The sequence below is a fragment of the Lichenostomus cassidix genome, chromosome 1 (genome assembly GCF_008360975.1).
Source record: "Lichenostomus cassidix isolate B80296 chromosome 1, HeHo_3.0, whole genome shotgun sequence".
NCBI classification, from domain to species: Eukaryota; Metazoa; Chordata; class Aves; order Passeriformes; family Meliphagidae; genus Lichenostomus; species Lichenostomus cassidix.
In genome coordinates, this window is record NC_139479.1 from 68,518,091 (window position 1) to 68,538,950 (window position 20,860).

The window sequence follows — 20,860 nt, forward strand, 5'->3', positions numbered from 1 at the left end:
TGGTGACAGGCCTGCAATAAGGACATCAGAGCTCCTGGCTCCAAATTTTGTTCCAACTTATTTTTCTTTCAAAGAGCTATAATTCCCTTACACACTGACATCAATTTTATAGTTGTTTATCAATCTAAAGAAACTCTACAAAAAGGTGGTGAAGGAGAGTTCTCTCACATCAATCAGCTTATGATATGACAGAACTGATTAGCCAAAAAATTTAGCTGAACAACTATTTCTGACCAGATGTTTACTGCTGAAGTACTGGAAACAGTGTACATGAGTATTATATGACAGTGTTGTCTCCTTACCCCATTTCCGTTTTGTGAAATAGGAATCAGCACTTGGGTCATTGAAGTGTCTGCTCATCATAGTCTCTCCTCCAGCATGAAAATCATATGCAAACACAAGAGCTTAAAAATAGAAACAGGTGACATTTATTAACTCAAGCATATTTGAAAAAAGTATTAACAGACCAGCTGGGGAGGAGAAAGGGGCAGAGGGAAAGAAAAAAGAAAAACTTACAATGCTCTCCAAAAGCTTTAGTGGTAAACACTTCACGCAAAGTTACTATATTTGAGTGCTGAATTTTTTTCCACATGTCAACCAATACCATGCACTTTGTGTTAACAAGACGAAAACCTAGGGAAAAAATGAAAGCCATGGTTTAAAGCATAATGGTTTGGATGAGAATTTGTTACTTTAACATTTTGTCTGAAACTGCTAAAAAGCAACCAGACATTAAAATATGACTGGTATGCTTTGGAATGCTAGTCCTATTGAGACAACTCAATTTTTCTCACCATGTATCCTCCGAAGGCAATATGGCAGGTCATCTTTACTATTTACAGCTTTATAGCACGATGTAATGTACCCAAAGTTGCTTGTTTTCTGTATCCGATTGGGCGGTGGCAGTGGTTCCAAAGGAAAGAGACTATGGTAGCTGTCCACTTCAGCAGGAACTGCTAAAATCAGTTTATACAGAGAAACATATTAGGCCCCCGTTGACTTTGAGAAAGTTACTGAGCAGCAGAGAAAATTAAAATTACTTCACTAATACATGAATTATCTCCACCATCTTTTACGTGCACGTTAAGTTAAAATTCCCTATTTGTGCTTTAATACCAACATATTGGTAGGCTCCTAGAAGTGATCCCAGAGAGCTAAAGGAATTGTCTTCAGGGAAAGTTACAGCAAATAAAATCAACAGAATAGATGCACAGTTGCATCTGCCATTTCCTCATTTACCTTAGAAATTCACCCTTCTGAATGACATTTCTTTGGTGTTTTTCCTACACTGATTCACTGATAAACACCAATTTTCACGCAGACTTTATACCACAGTAAGAACCCCATTTGTATGAGAAAAAAAAGCAAGTTTCAGTCTTATAATATACTGATGTAGAAAACAGGAAGAGAGAAGTGCTGAAGGTTTACAAATTAGTTTAATAGATTACCCTTGCACTTCACCTGGATTAAAACACTGAACTGCATTTTTTAACTGCGTCATTATCATATTACGCACACATTTGAGAAGATAGTGCAACCAAAAACTGTTTAAATAAAGCCGAATAATGTAAACTCCCCCAAAGCCAAATTACAGTAAATAGTATATGGTTCTTTTGCCTGACAACTAGTACAAAGCCTTCTCTGATATACCAGCCAATTCACTTCAAAACAAACTGCTTTGCTAGTTTACATACAATCTCTAAAAAATATATTCATCATTTGAAGAAGTACCTAATACGTACAGAGTAATACAACACTATTCTTCACAAGACTTTATTGCCTTAATGATTTTTCCCGTCTCAGCATTTTGAAGTATTCCTAACCACTAAGGAGTTTCAAAACAGAAGAAAATTAAAATAGAAGTGACAAAAAACAATCCATATTTCTGAAACATTTTGCACTGGTAATCCATTTGGCCCAGGCTCATGATTAAGACTTAATGAAAAATTAAAAATGGGTGGCATTTTTTTGCAAGATGTAGTTAATATTGATGAATGTGCATGGCTGCAGACAAACATGATCACTGTTTAGTTTATAACACTTACCAGGAATATCAGCCTGATCAATCTGGGCCATAGTTATTAAGTGTCTGTTGATGAGTTCCTGAAGAAAAAATTAAGCCAAGTTTTGAACATTATAATTCAGCTTATCATTTTTGATAATTTAAGAGAACACTGTCTTTGAAGTCCTAGCTACCTGTACTAAAACAGAGAAGTGATACAAGTGTACAAGGCATAGAGGGACAATGAAGACCAGTAGCTTGAACATTTTATTAACAAAATAGCTAAATTCTTGAAGGAGCTTCAGAAGACATTTGCTATAGCTGGCATTAACAAAGGCACTGACTACAGTGAAGCTGAAATAAATAACACTTGCAGCCAGCCTTGAGATGATGAGCCCTGAGAAGAGTTCTTCAACTAACACCTGCATACACTTAAATTTCAGTGGGAGACTTGAAAACTGAGTAGTATTGCAGCTTAAAAGAATGCTACAAAAATAAACCCATGCTCACCAAAAAAATACATCAGTAATAGTACTGAGCTGAATAGTAAATCATGGCATGCAGATTAGATTGCAGTCATGTATGTTGTAATTCACCCCCATCCTCTGTTGTACTCCACCCATTACAAGATTTGATTATTTTAATTCTCCACAGGGAAAACTAACTGCACAGATTGCAAGCATCTACTTCTCTCCTACCATTAGCAATTTTCTGTTTTTCGCCAAGATATGAAATTTTCCTTTAAAAACTCTATCATCTTACCTGTCTGAGCTCATCTGCCATGAAGAAGGAAGGTGCATTTGCTTTTGGCTGCATGTAAGCAACATGAGGTGCAGCTGGATGGTAGATGTGGTAGTTTGGAAATACCTAAAAACAAAATATTTCAAGAAGCAGTTTAAAATCCTTAAGGATAAAGTAAATGAAGAGTTTTGTCACTCCTTCAGTTCAAACGACAGAATGATGAAATCTTCATGTACAGTACAAGTTACAAATATAATGTCAGATATGTTACAATTTTTTAATGCGATATTCACTTCCAACGATTTTAAGGAAGAGTGAGGTGCGTGTATATATATGTAAGTATGTAGTTATTTTAATATTTTTGTAACTGCCTTCTCCCTGTCACTGTAAATGTAAGAGCTATTTAACCTATCAGAAAAAGAAAATCTGACTTAATGTTTTCTCATCATGAGACACATAGAATGCTTTCTTTCTACTGCTGTGTTAAAACCCCACAAAGCTCTACACCACCGTAAATGAAAAAAATACATAAAAATTTCTCTGGTTCCTATATTTCACTTATTTTTGGTATATTTATTTATATATTAAATAATCAAAATTCCTGATCTTCATACAGAACAAGTGGCTTAGAGTGTGAAAAATAACATCTGTAGCATCAACCAATTCAGCATTTACAAACTCCAGTCAGTTTTGTACTGAAAGCCAACATACCATTCCTGTGAGAGGTGCTGGAGTTGTATCAGTGTAGAAGTATGTTGTTCCACCCACTGTTTCCTTCTGGATCACCTGGCCAGTAGACTGAGGCTGAGAGACAGCATTAGCAACAGACGCAGAGGCACTAGTAGGCACCATATAGTTTGCTGGGTTAGGTGTATGACTTCTTCTTCGAGGAGCAGGAGATGTATGAGGAGTTATTTTGGGAGAATGAAGAGGAGAAGATCCTGCTGACAGTGACATTCCTTAAAGAAACACAAGAAGATACTCTTGATCAAATTTATCATCAAAAAAATTTAGCAATTTCAGAAAAGCAGCCTTCACTACCAACAATAGTCTGAGCAGGTGAGACATTTAGCTCTTCATACAGAAATAGAAATCCTTGAGATATAGAACAGTAGGACCATGACTAAACAGATCTATTTTCCCAAAAATCTTTGCTTAATGCAGAGAGATAGGGCTTGGGAACTTACAGTATACACATGAAGAACTGAAATGAGAAACATAGAAATAGCTGAAAGGGGAAGACAAGTCAAAATAATGCTGCGTCTAGATGACAGTTCATTAAACTGCAAAAAGATAAAATATTAATGACTATATGTGAGTGTTTACTTAACAGCTACATGCGCAGTCAGTGGAGTTCGCTAAGCTGTAATTCACTTCACCTAATTATGCATGTACCTTTTACTAGAACTCCACAGCTGTTAATGTCTCCAGTAACACAGCACACAAATTAGTGTGTTAATAATACACAATATGCTACTATTAACTTCAGGGGAGTAGTTGCCTATTTTCCTGTAATTATTATATTCAAAAGTTATTCTCTGAAAGATCTATTTGATATGTAAAGATAGGTAACATCTCATGATATTAAGTCTATTAAACATTCCTGCTGGGATTTTCTAATTTATTTGAAATTATTTTACTGGCTGGTGTTCACCTTCAACATTACAGGGGCAACTCCACTGAAGCCTGAGAAACTCTACTTCTAAACAAAGTGCATCAATGGGAAAAAATGTGGGCAACTTTTTTGCATACACACTTTTTAGTTACCAAAAATTTTAATTACTTCAAGAGTTATTGCATGCAGAATTCTCAGATTTGCATATTTATAAAAATTTAGGTGTAAAACAGACATTGCAGGGTGCTGCTGAGGAAGAGATAACCCTTCAAAAAACTCCTTGCAGATTTACTTACTAGCAGAAGATCTGAGATGTTCAGGTGTTCAGATTAACACCCAGGAGAGCATCTTTGAAATTTATTGTTGCTCATTTCAGACTGGGATGTACTTTCTCTTCTACACAATCAGAATTATATCAGTCATACTAAATCCTTCTCTTGAAAGAAGACAGACAACTTTTATATTTAATGTTCTCGACAGCTGAGAATTCTTTCCTAATTAATAATTCTGTCAGTTATTACTCAGATATTTGCTTAAATTAATTCCATAAACTCTAAGTAACCAGAGTAATTTAAGCAAATATCCAACTAATGAAAGAAATTTTTTTTTTTGCATACACACTTTTTAGTTACATAAACTAGTTTATTTAACTTCAGTCACAAGTTACTGTATGCAGAGTTCTCAATAGGCATCATCAGTGACCTGTAGGAGTGATTTTACACTCGTATTGTATCCCTAAAGCAATCTCATCCCTCCTACGTTTCATTTTTTTCTTTTTTAAAACAAACAACAGCAAGTAGCAGTTTCAGTATTAACAAGCAGTAGCTTGGGAAAAATTATTTTGAAGCTGTGTTATCCTAATGATATTAACAGAATATTTATAACCTTTCATTTAGCTCCTCTCATTTACTCCTTTGACATCTCAAAAACCATGTGTGTAAATTCAGCATAATTCTTTTATTCCTCAAAACTGAATAGTTCCAACAAAATAAGGTTTTTAAAACGTAAATTGTGGGAAAATCATATGCCTTTCCTCTTAATTGTGTCTTTTCAGTTTTTTTAAATAAAAACATAAAATATAAGAATATGAAAGGAAAAAAAAGTCTGCACTTTTCTGGGCCACAACTTTTCTTTATATTAATACATGTACATGTGTGTACAAACAGCTTGTAGATAAGTAATATTGTGGAATATTGCTGATTAGTGTACTAACTTAAAAAGTTAATTATAATAGGCAGCTCTAAATGGTAACATAAATAATCTCATAAAAATCTGTTTGAAATTAACCACGACGGTAAAATGTTACACATTTCGATTGCACCAATTTTTGATACAAAAGAAAGTAAATTTTTATCAAGGTAGAAGTTACCCTGAGTGACTGAGCAACACTTCAATATTTCAACAGCTACTGTAAAGATCATTACATTTTTAACAAAAGACTAAAACATGAATACATTCTTAATCCGCTGGGGGGAAAGATCAATTTTAAAACAATATATTAGTACTAAAAGTTGAATGATGACTAATTAAAGTGGCCATTAAATTGAAGCAACTCTACAGTTCATGATATTCAGGAGTTCTCTTTATCTATGGAAAGTTACTGACATGTCTTTTTCACTATATTCCAATAAAGCAGTATTAACTGAAGTCCTTGCAAGCACATCATCTCAACCCAGACACGAATAACTGGCTTCAAGAATAACTGTTTCAATAAAACAGTCAATGGTAGGGATCATGAAATAAAAACTCAGCAGCTTTCATATATACTGCTGGAAAATTAACTGAAGTCCTCTCTACTTTAGAATAAACACTATGTATAAGACACAGTATACAGTAAATAATATAAAAACGTGAAGACTTGCAACTTGCTAAAATTATTCTGTGACCTTCTGATGAAAGTTTCTCAGAATAAAAAACCATCTCTAGTGGTTTTCACACACACGATTTCTAACAATTTCCCCTTTAAGATTTACTTTTAAAAAAAAATTTATGCCTGCCAAAGAATAGTTACAAACACAAATCTTTAATGTTTTTGCACAGGTATTAATGCAAGATTGAAAGAAAAGGTTCACAGCATTACACAAATCCTTTCAGAGGGACTTCCAGTCTAGATGGATGTCATTTTCAAAGGACATTGAGAGTTCAGTGAAAATCAGCTGGCAGGCAGAACATATGGGCTCCTCATTTGCCAATATGCACACTGAGTTCAGCAGATGAAAGAAGCTTGACTACAGTGTGGTTTTATTCTACTATAACAATATACTACACTTGCTACAAGAATTTTGCTGCAAGTGCCATGGTGGCTACAGACAGGCTGAGACAACAAATACTGAAGGTTATAGATTCTTCTGAGAGACTTGTATTACATTCTACAGAATCTAAGTAAATATTGAAAGCCCAGTAAAAAAAACCCCAAAAACAAACAAAAAACCCACACCCAAAACCCCTTATGATAAAGTGAAACTTACGCATATTTAAGTATTTAATGCAGCAAATAATTGAGTACACAAACTCAAGCAGATATGACCAGCTTCATCAGTATTTCAGTTAAAAGCATACTAATACTGATATTTGATCATAACAAATAGAATTAGAGGGAAATAAAGCAAAATAGCTATATTAAAAAGTGAATATATACTCCTGTGTATTCGTACTCAAGGAAAAAGATGTTACTAAACACACACTAGTGAAAAATAGAACCACACCTCACAGAATTAGGCTGGTTTTAACAGCACAGTATATATAAATTCCTATTCACTAAAGGGCCTAAGAAAAAATGGGCTTTGAATAATCTACTTACAGTTTATACATGTATATATTTTTATATATATTTTTATATATATATACACACATACCAGTGATCATGACAATTACCATTAAATTTTCCCTATTAGAGGGTTCAAGATTCCCCTGTATTAAAATTCAAATGCCAACAGGAATACTAAGACAGACACCAAAAGGCCTGTTTTAAACTGTCCCTCCTGAGACTTTTCTATGAGCAAAGGTGGCTCTCCATTCCTTGTCTTGGGGAATCTTAACAGACTTCATGAAGAAGTCAAACATAATCTTAAAAGATGAACTGCAAGGAGAAAGGGCTTCTTCTACTTCACTGCCATTTGTATCTAAAAAGAGACAGCATGGTATGCAGCTGTCATGGTGTCATACCAACATGGAAATGGTTGTGGGATGTGAAGATCTTTCCACAACATTCACAGTGATTGTACAGGCTACCTACACACACCTGCAGCTCCTGATGCTATTTTTTTTTTCATATTTATATTTCTCTTTGTTCTTATATTTTCATTTCTTGCCTTGTTTTTTGTTTTTGAAGTTCCATTGTGACTGAAGAAAGGGAAATGGCAAACTTTGACATGCATTTGAGACAATGCTAAAACACATTTTATGAGATTAATGCTTCTAATAAAGCTTTGTAGCACACAATGTATTTGAATTAAAAGCTGGGTCGTATTTTGAATCTAAGAAATCACACAGAATCAGGATCAAAGGGCATCAAGCGTGATCTCTTAATGACTCAGCATCTACAACTTTTTGATTTAATGAGAATTCAAAACATAGGTGGATTTCATTAAGCTCATGTGTATGCAAATCAGCTGGCCTACAACATTAAAGGTTTAAAAAAAACCTTCAAGTTTTGCCTACAAATTTACTAATCTACAACCATATCCTTATGCCTCTAAGGCTTGTAACACATTCAGAGGTCAAAAATAAAACATTTAACATTTTATCATTGTAATGTTTAGCACTTTAGAGATATTCTTCAAAATTTACCTAGTATTCTAGAGTGACGAAGAAAAGTAAATTATAAAATAAGACCATTTCAAGAACTTAAAGTAGCATCCTTAAATTCATTACATATTTTCTTTTTTTTTTGTAAGTGTGCTATCAGGTCATTAGCACTGTAGCTGTGTATTTTCAAATTAATTAAATCTGTTTCATTCCCTAAACAATTTGAGTCATCAATTCTTCCTCCTCAGTTTTAATTGGGAAAAAGATAATTGTACAATCCCTTTGCCTTCTGTTCTTGTATTATTCTGGAATGACTGCAGAACTTTCTCTGCACCATATCTGATCCAAGAGGAAGGAACAAGCTCTTGGGGCCTTCAGCCACACAAACCACCTCAGCTGAAAGTGCTCCATCTCCAGCTGGGGCTGTGGGCTCTGAAAACTACACTCTTGCAGCTCATCACAAATGGAGATGTGTCAACAGGACAAGCACAACACCTTCGCACCCCTGGCTCCTAAGCCTGCAGGTTCAGACTGGCAGCAGAAATGGCATCTTTTACATTGTGCATAAGCTCAGAACCTGACTTGGACTAAATATAGAATGAACAGCAATTTGCTGTCACTTCCATCAGTAACAAAAGCATAATTCTTTAGCTATAACCTAGCTTTAGCAAACCAAACAGACAGATTTTCACTATTGGGGGCCATACATCTGCTCTCTCTCAAGTTTAACACAGCAAAGATGTCTTATCACTTCGATGACATTCATGAATTTTTTTCATACACTGTGTGGCATATTTTAATGACATTAATGCTCTAAAACAGCTACACAGGACTGGGGAAGACAAGCTTGTTAGCAAAAATGCTATCTGAAAATCAACTCCTTACTAAATTTCCCACACAAATGACAATCAGGGTGAGTTTGCCAGCAATGAAAGGGAAGGAGCAATAAGATATTATTCAGGTGAGTATATAGAAAAATAGTTTGGAAATGGTGAACGATATCTGTTTAAAACTCTTCAATGAAACCATTTTCTCTCACAATTTGTGTAAGTTGCATTTATATCACTATATTTCAATATTCTATTAAAGGCTACCAAGATGAAGACTGACTCGGTGTTGAGATTACACTAGAAAGCACTTATCTAAATGTGTGAATGTAGGAGTAACCCTCTTCCACGCTACAACCTAATCAATGTCAGGCATGGATACAAGTTATCCACTGAAGTATTTTACAAGTTATCCACTGAAGTATTTTAGGTTTCCCCTGTCATATTTTTCAGTATTTCTGTAGTACTATTGACAAGACAGGCAGAACAATATTTTCCAAGGACAACTGAGTTACGTATGAAATACTAGGTGTCAAAAGTGGTTTGATCTACACCTATCTTTAGGGAAAACTCAGAAATTAGATATGTGAAAGAACTTACATTTTTCCGTCATCAAGAAGGAAACCTAAGGACTGTTTTCATAATTTACCTACTTTGTTATGGGTAAATAAAACTATGCAAGCCTTAAGTTATTTCTACTACATTTCTTTATTTCTTATGAAACTTTAATTTCCTCCAGTACACTGTAAATTACTATAAGCAATCTTAATCTCAAAGAAGTACTTAAATCCACAAAGTCGTTCTACCAGATGCATCCTTTAACTGGAAGGAGACATCTTTATTCAAAGGAAAATTCTTATAAACTCTTTATATGGGTTTCATTTTAATTTCTTTTCACTTATTGAAAACTAACAGATCTCAACCATTTTTTCATGACAACTTCAGAAGGTATTTAAATGTATTTTTATTCTGTTATCCAGCATGATCTAAGTGGTGAAGTTTCCCCACACAACAATACTGCTTTCTTATCTGAGTCTAATTTTTCAGAAAGAGCACCTCCTAGCTGACCTTGAGGTGCTGTGGATGTATACTGTTGACAGTTTTAATATTGACATTTAAATAAAAATTAATGTCTGTGAGCAGTATTTACATAGGACACTTATGTTCAGAGAATTCCACACTCAGTAAGAGAAGAAAAGCTTCTAGAAAAATTCAGAGCATCCAACCAAGATCCCTACTTTGAACTATATTTTCTTTTTAATTATACAGGAAGAACAGGGAAACAAGCCAACTCTGCCTGAAGTTAGCTCTTATGAATACTCCCCCATCCCTCTTGTCCATAAACAAACAACAGTATTTGAGGCTAGAAAGTATGCAGCATTGGTATCTATATTTCTAGGAGCTGAAATTGTTGTGCGAACTTCTTTCATCAGTGTTACTTATCCTTTCAAGTATTACTTACAGATAGTAAAGAAATTGGACTGTGAAGGATCCCTCTGAGACCCCACTGGACACTTTCCAAAAGTAGATCATTTTACTGTATTCTATTTAATCCTTTATACACTTTTCAATCCAGGTGACAAGGCTGAGAGGCATATAAACACAACAGTTTTCCAATAAGACGGTACAGCACAATATAGTATCAAGCAGACACAGCACCACAACACATTCATTTGGTCAGTAGAAGCATCAATCACTTTCCTAGCCTGCTCTGGGTAAGTTTTTACATGCAAGCTAAATGCTGGCTGCTTTCACATTGACACCGGCATAAGGAAAGACTGAAGTTCATTTTAATAAATGGTAACTGCCAATAGAAAATCATAACATTTGTCTGTCTGCTTTTTGGCAGCTACCAAATGCTTCTTGTCAGGTGCAACAGACTGCTGAAGGTTTAAGTACATACAGAAACTCATTAAAGAATCTGCAGTTTGAATATCCAGATCTGCTGATGGCTATACATTACAGTATTTTAATTTTATTTCAGCAAAATTATTAGAATTAAGTTAATATTTTAAGATCAGAAGACTAGAAGATGTGTGAAGAGCTTGAACTTTTTAAATGCATAAAAAAGTCTGTCACTCAGAATTATATGACTGCCTGGAACACATTTCAGTAAGAGTGTTAAACCCGGGAAATAACTATAAATTCGTCATAAAAGTGAGATTACATGGGACAGATACAATAAAAATTAACGCTATTTTGCAAGGTGAAGTATTTTAGTATTAGCTTGTCTTCTACTTTCTGTTTTTAATTTAGATTTTTAAGTCCTCATATACACTCAATTTTGCAAATAATTACTTCTACATCACACAATCTAGAAACAAAAAGAGCAGATCAGTGTGTGGTAATCCTAGATCATATGCATTGTAGACTACAATGCATTTGTAGACTATGGGTAGTTTAAATCATCTTCAGGTACTGCTCTGGCAAGAACCACTCAGGACACAGTATGTGATAACTCAGCAACCCTCTTCCCCAAAAAGTGCAAAGCTGTTAATTTCAGTGCTGCTGTGGCTGAGCAGATTTCACAGCCTGCAGTGTGATTTTCATATTACTGGAAGATAAATCTAAAGTTCCTCTACTTTTTGAAGATTGCCTTAAAATTAAGACCTAAAGTAGGAGGTAGCTATATTTATACCTGATGAATCTGATAACTACATATATAGGGTTACGTTTGACATAACAAACCAGTGTACTACAGATCATTCCTCTCCACTTACCTGGTGCTAGCCCAGCAGTAGCAGGACTTCCCATGGAGGGGTGAGAGAACAAGGCTTGAGAGAAGGCAGACATACTGGACTGGGATACATTACTCAGCCTGGAGGTTGATCCTCCTTTAGGAATAAACTCACTTGCAGAAGGATTTGGTGTCTGTTTAAAAAAAAAATAAATGCTTATTTTAAATGAGAAGGGATGGACAGGGTCTCTTTGGCAGAAAATACTTTCTAGAAAGGTCAGTGCAGGGGGTATTTTTAAAGTACACACAGCTTGCTGACATGAACAAAGAATACTAGAAGCTGGTCTGCATGAACAAATTTAGACATGTTTTTAGGTTATGTCTGAAGTAGTATAAGCAAACTTTCCATATGAACAGCTGGTGTACAAATTCATACAACATTTTGCAAAAGGCATTCCATAAGCATTACATTACAAGCTGGAGAACAGACTTGACACTGAGAAAGCTCTGCCACAGCTGCACAAACTCCTCCCCCATGACTTCAGCAATTTCATCTCAGACTAACTAGCAATTTCAAATTAAGGGAATAAAAATTAGTCCTACTAGAAAAGTCACCCCTGCCTCTATTTCAAATAGATCTGTATGTTCTGGCTTTTTGTGAAGTTAACTTCTGTTTTAATTACCTGTTTCGTTTATCTAGAACCTTTAATAACAAAGTTTAATTTGGTGCCACAGAAAAAAATAGAAGCAGAATGACAGTCAAATATCCAGTATTTATTAGTACATAAAACAAACACACAAGCCATTTTTAATTTCTATTAAAATCAGTGCAGACAGTTTTGTAGTTTGGGGTCATGGTGTTTGTTTTGAGGTGAGGTTTTGTTTGATTTGGGGTAGGGAGTGTTAGAAAAAGAAAATCCCAGTTAAGAGTTCAAAAGGCAAAAAGCTTATTATTGGACAGCCAATTACAAAAGACATGAGTGGAACAAAAACTACATTAAGGCAAGAAATAAAACCAATTATTACATGAACACTCTGAAAAGCCTGAAGATGATTAAATGACAGGGTTGTTTATTAAGTAATCTGCAGAGTACCTCTCAAAAGTGTCTAAACAGGTTAGGTAAAATAAGAAGACAGCAACAGCTCCCAACAGACAAGGGGTACTGTTAAAATAATCCATAATTTTTTTTTTATGGAACATTATATTGGACCACTTTGGTTTCAGACAGTTTTGAAATTATAAAATACATCAACTGTTAGTTAAATTACCAATATTGATTTTACCAATATAAAGTTGCATCAGAGGAAGTAAGTTAGTGCCAAATTAGAAGCAAAGTGTGAACATCAATTTAGACAGTACACTTGAAAAGTTTGTTAATTGGGTTTTAATACCTTTAATTGAATATTTCTGTAAAATATCATAGTATTAATGTATTTCAAAGCACAGAAAAAGAAGAGTCTCAAAATTGCAAAATTAAAGAAGATGCCCAGGTTTAAAAGCAAATAGTAAAAATATTCTACCTTTATTCACACAGTAAATTTTAACAACTATCCACTTTATGATATCAACTTTACCACCTTGTCATCTTACATGTGCATGTTTCTGGATATTCAAAGAACAGCTATAAGCAAATATGTAGATTGTGAAGTAAAACACTTATATTTAAGTGGGCAAAGAATTCACATGAATTTTAAAGCTTTTTAATCACAGTTAAGGAAAACATGTTAAGATATACACTAATACAGCAAAACAAATGATAAGTTGAATTATATAGACTGAAAACACATAACTGACACATTTATACTCAAAAGGTAATATTCTGGACTTATCTGAATTTAGGTACAGGAATAACTAAGAGAATGGTGCTCCTCTAGATAAAAACTGGCATGCAACCATTCAGCGAAATCTGCACTGAAACTGAAGAAAATTACAGAGGTGGTAAAGAGTAAAGCAGAACTCTTCCAAATAGTGATAGAGCTAAATAGTCAAACAAAACTGCTGGGTGAGCATCTTGCTAAAAGAACATAATTCTAAAAAACTACAAGATCCACATTTGTCCACTGCTAAAAGCAGCAATGACACATCCACAGCTCTATCACATCTAAATACTGTGTCAACAGGCAACAAGGATGGGATATGGCATTAGGTGTGACACATGCAAGCAGAGAGAAAGACACTTTCTGGAAGATAACTCAGACTTTCCTAGAGCAACTCAGAGTTCCCAAAATACCATCCACAGCATTCTGGCTAAACTCTTACCATTTTTCACCTACTGATTCAAACATCCTACAGCACAGGGATGCTTCTTATTTCTAGATGCATTCTGCAAGTTTTCATATACCAGTTTTGGTGTCTGACAGTTACTTACTTATGGTAAGTTTTGGTCTCTAAAAGTTATCTGTAACCATCAAAATTTTAAAACACAGCTCCACTGTAAAAAAAAGCTCCCCTTTATCTGCAAGGTGCTTTAATTTACCCAAGTGAAAGAGTCAAAACCAAAAACTTGCTAAGGCAGATCTGGTTTATGCTCTAGAATTACAAACAGCTCTAGAATACAAATCAAGTCTGACGGAAATTCAGTTTCATTCCATTTTTTGATATCACAATTCAGGATGTGCCTCAAAGCCTGCTACAATCAAGTTGTTTTTATGTAACTTGGATGAAAAGATTGTATATGAGTAAACAGCTTTGATTTACAAAGACAGACCCTATTCTATGAAAGACTGTTTTACTTCTCTGTGATGCTACAACATGAAGCTGCAATCCAAGACCCCCCCCACTGGTAAAAAAAGTGATTTAACTTTTGGTTACAATTTTAAAAGACCCTTCCATGTTCAAATTGTTTTCTGAATACAGAAAAATACTCAAGTTCCACAGTCACTAGCCAGAATAAATCAAAGTAAGTAATACAGCAAATGTTAGTAATTTGTGGTCAAAACTAACAAATACTGTCAAACAATTTGAAGCTTAAGCCACAATCCACATTTAAACTCATTACATCTATGAGAAGTTGCAGTTCTTAAAAACTTTTATGCTTTTTAAAACATTTTATCTGAAGTAAAACATTAATTTTTCTGAAAACAATTTTCTTCCATGAAAAATCATTAAAATAATTAGGCCAGAGAAAGTAACTAAACTAAGGGAATGTAGTATTACTGTTAGTTCTTTAATATTTAATCTTTTAATTACTTTTGAATCTTTGTAGATAACCATTTTGCAGCAATAATCATGCAAATAAGTCAAAATTAGAAGGCACATTCTTAATGGCCAATGATTCAAAATCTTATATTCTTGGCCTGAAAAAAATATCCTACTTTCATTCTGTCAACTCATAATACAAAGCATAAATTCCAGTTTTAGTTTTACATTTGTGTAAGTGGTAAGCTTGAAAATCTATTTAAATGGTAACTGTGCTTTAGAACCTGACTGAGTGTTCTTACAGTTTTTTAGACTACCTACCAAACTTCCCAAGATGAAGTAAAAAAAACTTAAACTTTTATAAGAATGAAAATAATCTTGATCTTATTAGTGAAAACATTTTCTTCATTCTGTGTTATGTTTAAATTTTGCACAAGTACAGCTTTTAAACAAATTTCATTTAATTAGTGATTGATTACTCATTTCAGAATAAAGTGACTTATTCATGCTAGATGAGGCTTAAAATTTTAAGTCAGAATAAATCAGGATTGGTAAAATACGTAGAGAAAATGGGTATTAGGAACTGTTGTTAATTTTCAGGAGTAACCAGAAGAATAGCCATGCAAGAATGATGTAATGATTATGTAATACTGTGATGTTAAAAAGCAGCAAATGTACTTCTAAATCCTAAACAATAAACAAAGCCTACCAGCACTTTCGGCACTGTGTTAACTAAGTCTATTTTCAGTCTCAAATGCAAATGTCCCATAAAAGGACACATACAAAATTTCAAAATGCTAATAAATATGTTTTCAACGAACAGAATTAAAGAGAAGGAAGTACAGCTGTGTCAGCTATGTTATGTTTTTCTAGCAAACCACCTTAGGTGACTTCTAACTGATACCTTTGCTAAAATTGCCATGATTCCATTTTCCTCTCAACCTCGCCAATTGGAATCTCATGCCCCTTCTTCCAGTACGCTAATAAAAACGCTGTCAAACTAAAGCAATGAAGTAACTTCCCTAATTATTACCTGAATACCTACATCATGCCTCCTCTCAGAATGATTCCATGAAGACATTTCATCAAAATGCCATTTTCAGATTGTTATATCCATGCCTCTTTTCAGTCAGCTTTGCAAAGAAACTTCCAAAGACAGACCACAAAACTGAGTCCATCCAGCATCACTTATAAAAATTCCTACACTTCTGTACATCAGGGTGAAAAAAAACTTTATAGAACTCACATGAATACAGTCCAAATGAAGGCTGAATTTAGCCATGATGCAATTACTACAGATGGAACCACAGAAGTACAAAAGGAGGCCAAGACTATTAAACAACTCATTTGTGCCACCAGTCAGCTTAGAATTTGTCTGGTGGTTTTTATACTTTTACAGGTATAAAAGGAAACAAAATATAGCACAGGAGAAGAAACAACATATTCTATGAGTACCACCAAAAAAAAACCCCCAAAAATTCAAGGCTCCTTAAAAGAAGGGACAGATGAAAGTAAAGAGCAAGCCACAGATCTAAGCTGAAGATCATCACTGGAAGGACTACACAGCAGCATGAGGCAGTACTGAGGAGTTGCACATAACAGATTTCTGTAAACCAGAAATAAAATCAAAATTCCTGTTTCATCAACTACCAATTTCGGTACATATGATTCGTCTTTATGCTCATAAGTGATAAACTTGTAAGGCCCCACTGCTGCACTAATTAACAAATGAATCCTCAAAGTGCCTTTAAGTACAATAGTAAGCTGTAACACAGGGACACAAAATTTATGAGGCCTTTGGAAAGCCACACAGGGATCCCACAGGAATACTGGAAACCATCCTTCTCTCTCTCTCATTTCTCATTCAGCATCTCACAACACAGCACAGCTGTACAGCAGCAGCAGCAGAGACACCACAGCAGTTTCAGAGGCTGCAATATTACTTCATTAGATTGGTTCTGGTCCCACATTCAACCAAAGCCACCTACCTAACTCAAAAAGTAGGCCAATCTCATTTGATTTCAGAAGGATGTGCTAATGTACTTAGCATGCTAGAAACTGCATACAAGCCTCTTTGTTCTCTTTTTATGTTCTCCTTCACTTCCAAATTCATGCTGATCTGTTCTGACATCCGAAATTGCATAATTGTGTAATGGTTACAGAAAACCACCACTAACCCACACCCATGTATAAAGCAGGGCACTCCTTTACTCATTTATTTTTGGCATAATTTTCATAATATCTCTTAGGAGTGCAGAAACATGCAGAAGTCCTTCTTGAGCTTAACATGTTATTTTGTTGTTGTTGGGTTTTGGGGTTTCTTGTTTTTTAATGGGTAGATGTTCTATATGAGGAGATTCACTTTTCAGAGCATTGTTGCAATTCCTCCAAGGATTTTTTGCAAACCCTGACATCAGGAAAGGATGCATTTTGTGATGTCAGAGCAACCCAGAAGACACTGGAGGTTGCCAACGACCTCAAGTCTCTTTCTCTCCCACCACTGAATTTGTGTAACATGCTACATTATTATAATTACTGTGACAAGTCATCACATCATTCCAACAATAGGCTCTAATAAATTTCAATTTGCCAGCAGTATTGGTTATATTGCTCTACTGCTCTTGCAGAAGAATTTAGAGTCAATTTCATTAAAACTGGGTAAAATTTGTTGGCTAAAGATGTATTGGTTCATAAACCAGAACACAGGCTCAGACAAAACCATTAACAAAGTCTTATTACAGCTGCCAAGTAGATCTCACTAAAAAATAAACTTTAAAAGATTTGGAATATGTTCACATTTTTTTAACAAAAATTCTTCAAAGTACTGTAAAAACACCTAAAGTTTTAAGAGTCCATGCTCCTAATGCAACATACTTGAAAAAATTAACTTCTATGATTATTTTTTGCTCCAGAAACAAGCTAATCAGTTGATGGTGAATAAGAACCAATCTGTATAACTAAAATGTATCTATTCCTACTATTTTAAGGAGAATTACCATTTGCTATTATAGTATGTATGATGTAGTAATATCATAGCTCAGGACATTTCCTAATATAAAGGAGGATGCATCACTATAAAACAAACTTTGGTTTGGGTTTTTTTTGCTTTTTTAATGCACAACCCAGAGTACAATTGACTCTGCAGACTTCACTTTTAATCATATAAGTGTAACACCATATTTAAACAAAACAAATCTGGATTATAAATCCATAGCCATGCAGGAGTAACAGTTAAATTATTTTATAATGCAATTTTTAACACCTTTTCTTCTTTAGTCTTGCCAGAGTCCAGTTTCTCTTCAATGCCTCCTGTTTCTCCTTCAATTCTACTTATTATGGCTAACACATCCTTCTGTTCGTATTTACACCACACATGCACATACATGCTTTGCTAAAGCCCACATCTCCACGGGAAGCTACGCAATTGCATCATGTCATACAACGTCTTAAGCTGCACATAGTTTAAATCAATTATGTCGCTGGGATTCTGGTGCAATACAGGAGCCTGGAATTGCACACTTCAAAAGCTACATGCTCTGCAGCAAATCTAAACACTGCCAACCTCAGAAAGCATGGGAACATTGAGCTTCCTTCCCTTTGCCACACTTTGAACACTACTTCAGAGTGCCCAGGTATTGAGAAAGCAACTGCTCCTGGTGAGAAGTTTCTGGCTACTGCCTCTCCAGCCTCCAGAAACACTAAATTCTTTTGCTTCTAACCTAAATGGAATGAACAAGCTTCTAACAATAAAGCTTGTTGCATCACTGTACAGCAAGAAAACAACAGGGGACAGAAGTGCAAACAGGACTTTTCTTGCCCTTTAATGTCCACCTGAACACTAAAGACCAGTATTCTGATTCTCTCTTCTCAGAACTGTCTTTAATTATGGTTTACACTCACTATTAGATACACACAAATTCAGTTTGTGAATCTTTTCTCCCTTCAAAACCATACTGCTTCACAGGCTCTCACCACTCTCCTTCAAGCTTACCTGATCCTTCTACCAATGTCTCCTTTAAGCTTCATCATTTCCTCCATCAGTGGCTGTGCTGCTCCCTCAGCAGCAAAAGGGCCAAGACAGACAGAAGGTCTGAATGTCCCTAAACAATGTAGCATCAGTTTTCCTACATCACACTGGCCACAACTGTCCATTTCAGTAACACAGATGTCCAAACATCAAATAATGCAAAACTAGTTTCAGTGTGGAAAGGAGCTCGTATGAGCATCACGTTGGCCCTGACATGGCAGAAATTCAGTGAACTGAAAGCAAATCTTAAGGTGCTACAAGTTCTAGTTACAAGTCTGTTGTCAGTTTACCAATTTCATTCACTTAGAAAACACCAAAAATAACATGACCCTCATAGGAAGAATAAAATAATCACTGAGGAATCAAAAGCACTACACAAATGAAAACAGTATTAGCAGCAGTGGTGCAATTCCCACCACTGTAATAATTTCCCGTCTAAACTCCATTTTAAGGGACATGAAGCAGATTCATCCTAGACTAGAATTATCCTTCATTATTATCCCAAGGATTACCTGCTACTTTGGTAAAGAGATATTCAAATCCAACTGTACCACCCCCTCTTACAGAGCTAAAGATGATTCAGTAATAAAGCAAAATAATGGTAAGTGTTGCATTTTTTTCTCAAGCAAGTTGAGAAATACAAACTATCCCAACATAAAAATTAAGAATTCACACTTCCTGATAGTGGTGGCAATGTCTTCAAATTCTGTACTGAGGGCATCTATTTGCATTGTATCAATCATTTTAACAACCACTAATTTTACCAGTAGAAATCTTCCTCACATGAGAATTAAAGGGGTTGTTTGCTTTTCGAATACATTAAATGATTACTTTTGCTCCTTCTCCTCAGATTATACCAAAATCAAGTAAAGTACATAGCTCAGCAATGGGTAAAGATAATAAAACAGCTCCAAGTCACTCTCCTAGAGGGCCACTATGCCTACTTTCTGAATAAAGTATTTGATTTGATCTTAACTCACACCTGGGAGTAACTGTTTCTAACATTTTCCAAAATTTAAAATAAAACATCCAAAATACTGAAAAAGTGACTAGTAAAAAATAATTTTACCTGTAAATTGTTTTCTGGGACTCTGTTCCACCAAACCATATTGATGGGCACTCCTGTTTTACACCTGTCAGCCAGACAGCCGATAGGGTTCTTTGATTTTCTTGCTTTTGATCCCACCGGAACTATCCTCTCATCCAGTCGATACTTCCTGGGCTATGAAAAAGAAGGAGAGAAACCAGGCCACTCCTAACAACCCTCATCTAAAGCTACACTAAAATAGGTATTATACTGTGATATGATTCTGGATTGGTGGAATAGGAAACAATTTGCAAGTAAAATTTAACTGAGACTGTTTCCTTTCAATCCTGACTATTTGGTTATAATAAACAATGCTTTTAAAAAAATAAACAAAAGAAAATAAAATTCAGGGACTACTAATTATTTGTAAGCAAAACCATCCATCACAAGTCAGCCACTGAAATATGCACGTAAATTTGGGAATTCTGTACAAATGAGGAATTGTTTAAAAAAAAAAAAATCCTTATTTTCAAAACAGATACCTTCAATCACATCATAATAATGAACACCTCCCTTGAAATTTCTACCAAAAAATTTTAAATTCAAATTTGCCATCTCCTGAAAATTTGCTTTTAAAAATCAGGTAGAACTGAGTAGCCAATTATGGCAGAAGTCTGAGAAAACCATTTCTGCTCAGGTTAATATTTAAAAAAATAACTTCAGCTACTGTCTTAAGTGAAAACAGACAAGAATTACCATAACAAATGCATTGGAAACTGTCATAAAATTGAGAAAATAAAACACATTTGAGGAAGTGAACATGCAGGAATTACTTGCACCTCATTAACAGTGACATTTCTCTTACATTGGCAATGATCTCTGCAAATGGAACTATTTATAAAGAATGATATGAACATTAAATTCAAAAGGTACACTGTTAAAAAAAAAATCTGTTAAATACTTTCAAACAGGTAAGGTACAGAACTTTTCCATATTTCTCTGTGCTTTCAAACCTATGCGTATTTACCTAGATAGTAAATATCATCAAAAGAAATATT

At 34.8% G+C, this 20,860-nt stretch overlaps 1 protein-coding gene across 5 annotated transcripts in view; it reads right to left on the reverse strand.

Annotated features, from left to right (window-relative positions):
* Positions 1-20,860, reverse strand: part of PAN3 (poly(A) specific ribonuclease subunit PAN3) — an 80,164-nt gene that overhangs the window by 24,704 nt on the left and 34,600 nt on the right. For 3 of the 5 annotated variants that reach the window (XR_014852641.1, XM_085062300.1, XM_085062278.1), the window contains exons 6-13: positions 19,845-19,997; positions 11,653-11,803; positions 3,455-3,702; positions 2,765-2,869; positions 2,046-2,103; positions 795-956; positions 517-633; positions 303-404 (exon numbers count right to left, since the gene is read on the reverse strand). Coding sequence is in view for 4 of the 5 variants with exons in the window: in XM_085062300.1 (XP_084918426.1) it covers positions 303-404; positions 517-633; positions 795-956; positions 2,046-2,103; positions 2,765-2,869; positions 3,455-3,702; positions 11,653-11,803; positions 19,845-19,997 (1,096 nt within the window). In the remaining variant the exon portion in view is untranslated. The remainder of the gene's footprint in view (positions 1-302; positions 405-516; positions 634-794; positions 957-2,045; positions 2,104-2,764; positions 2,870-3,454; positions 3,703-11,652; positions 11,804-19,844; positions 19,998-20,860) is intronic. The other 2 variants (XM_085062286.1, XM_085062309.1) reach the window with 2 other exon arrangements.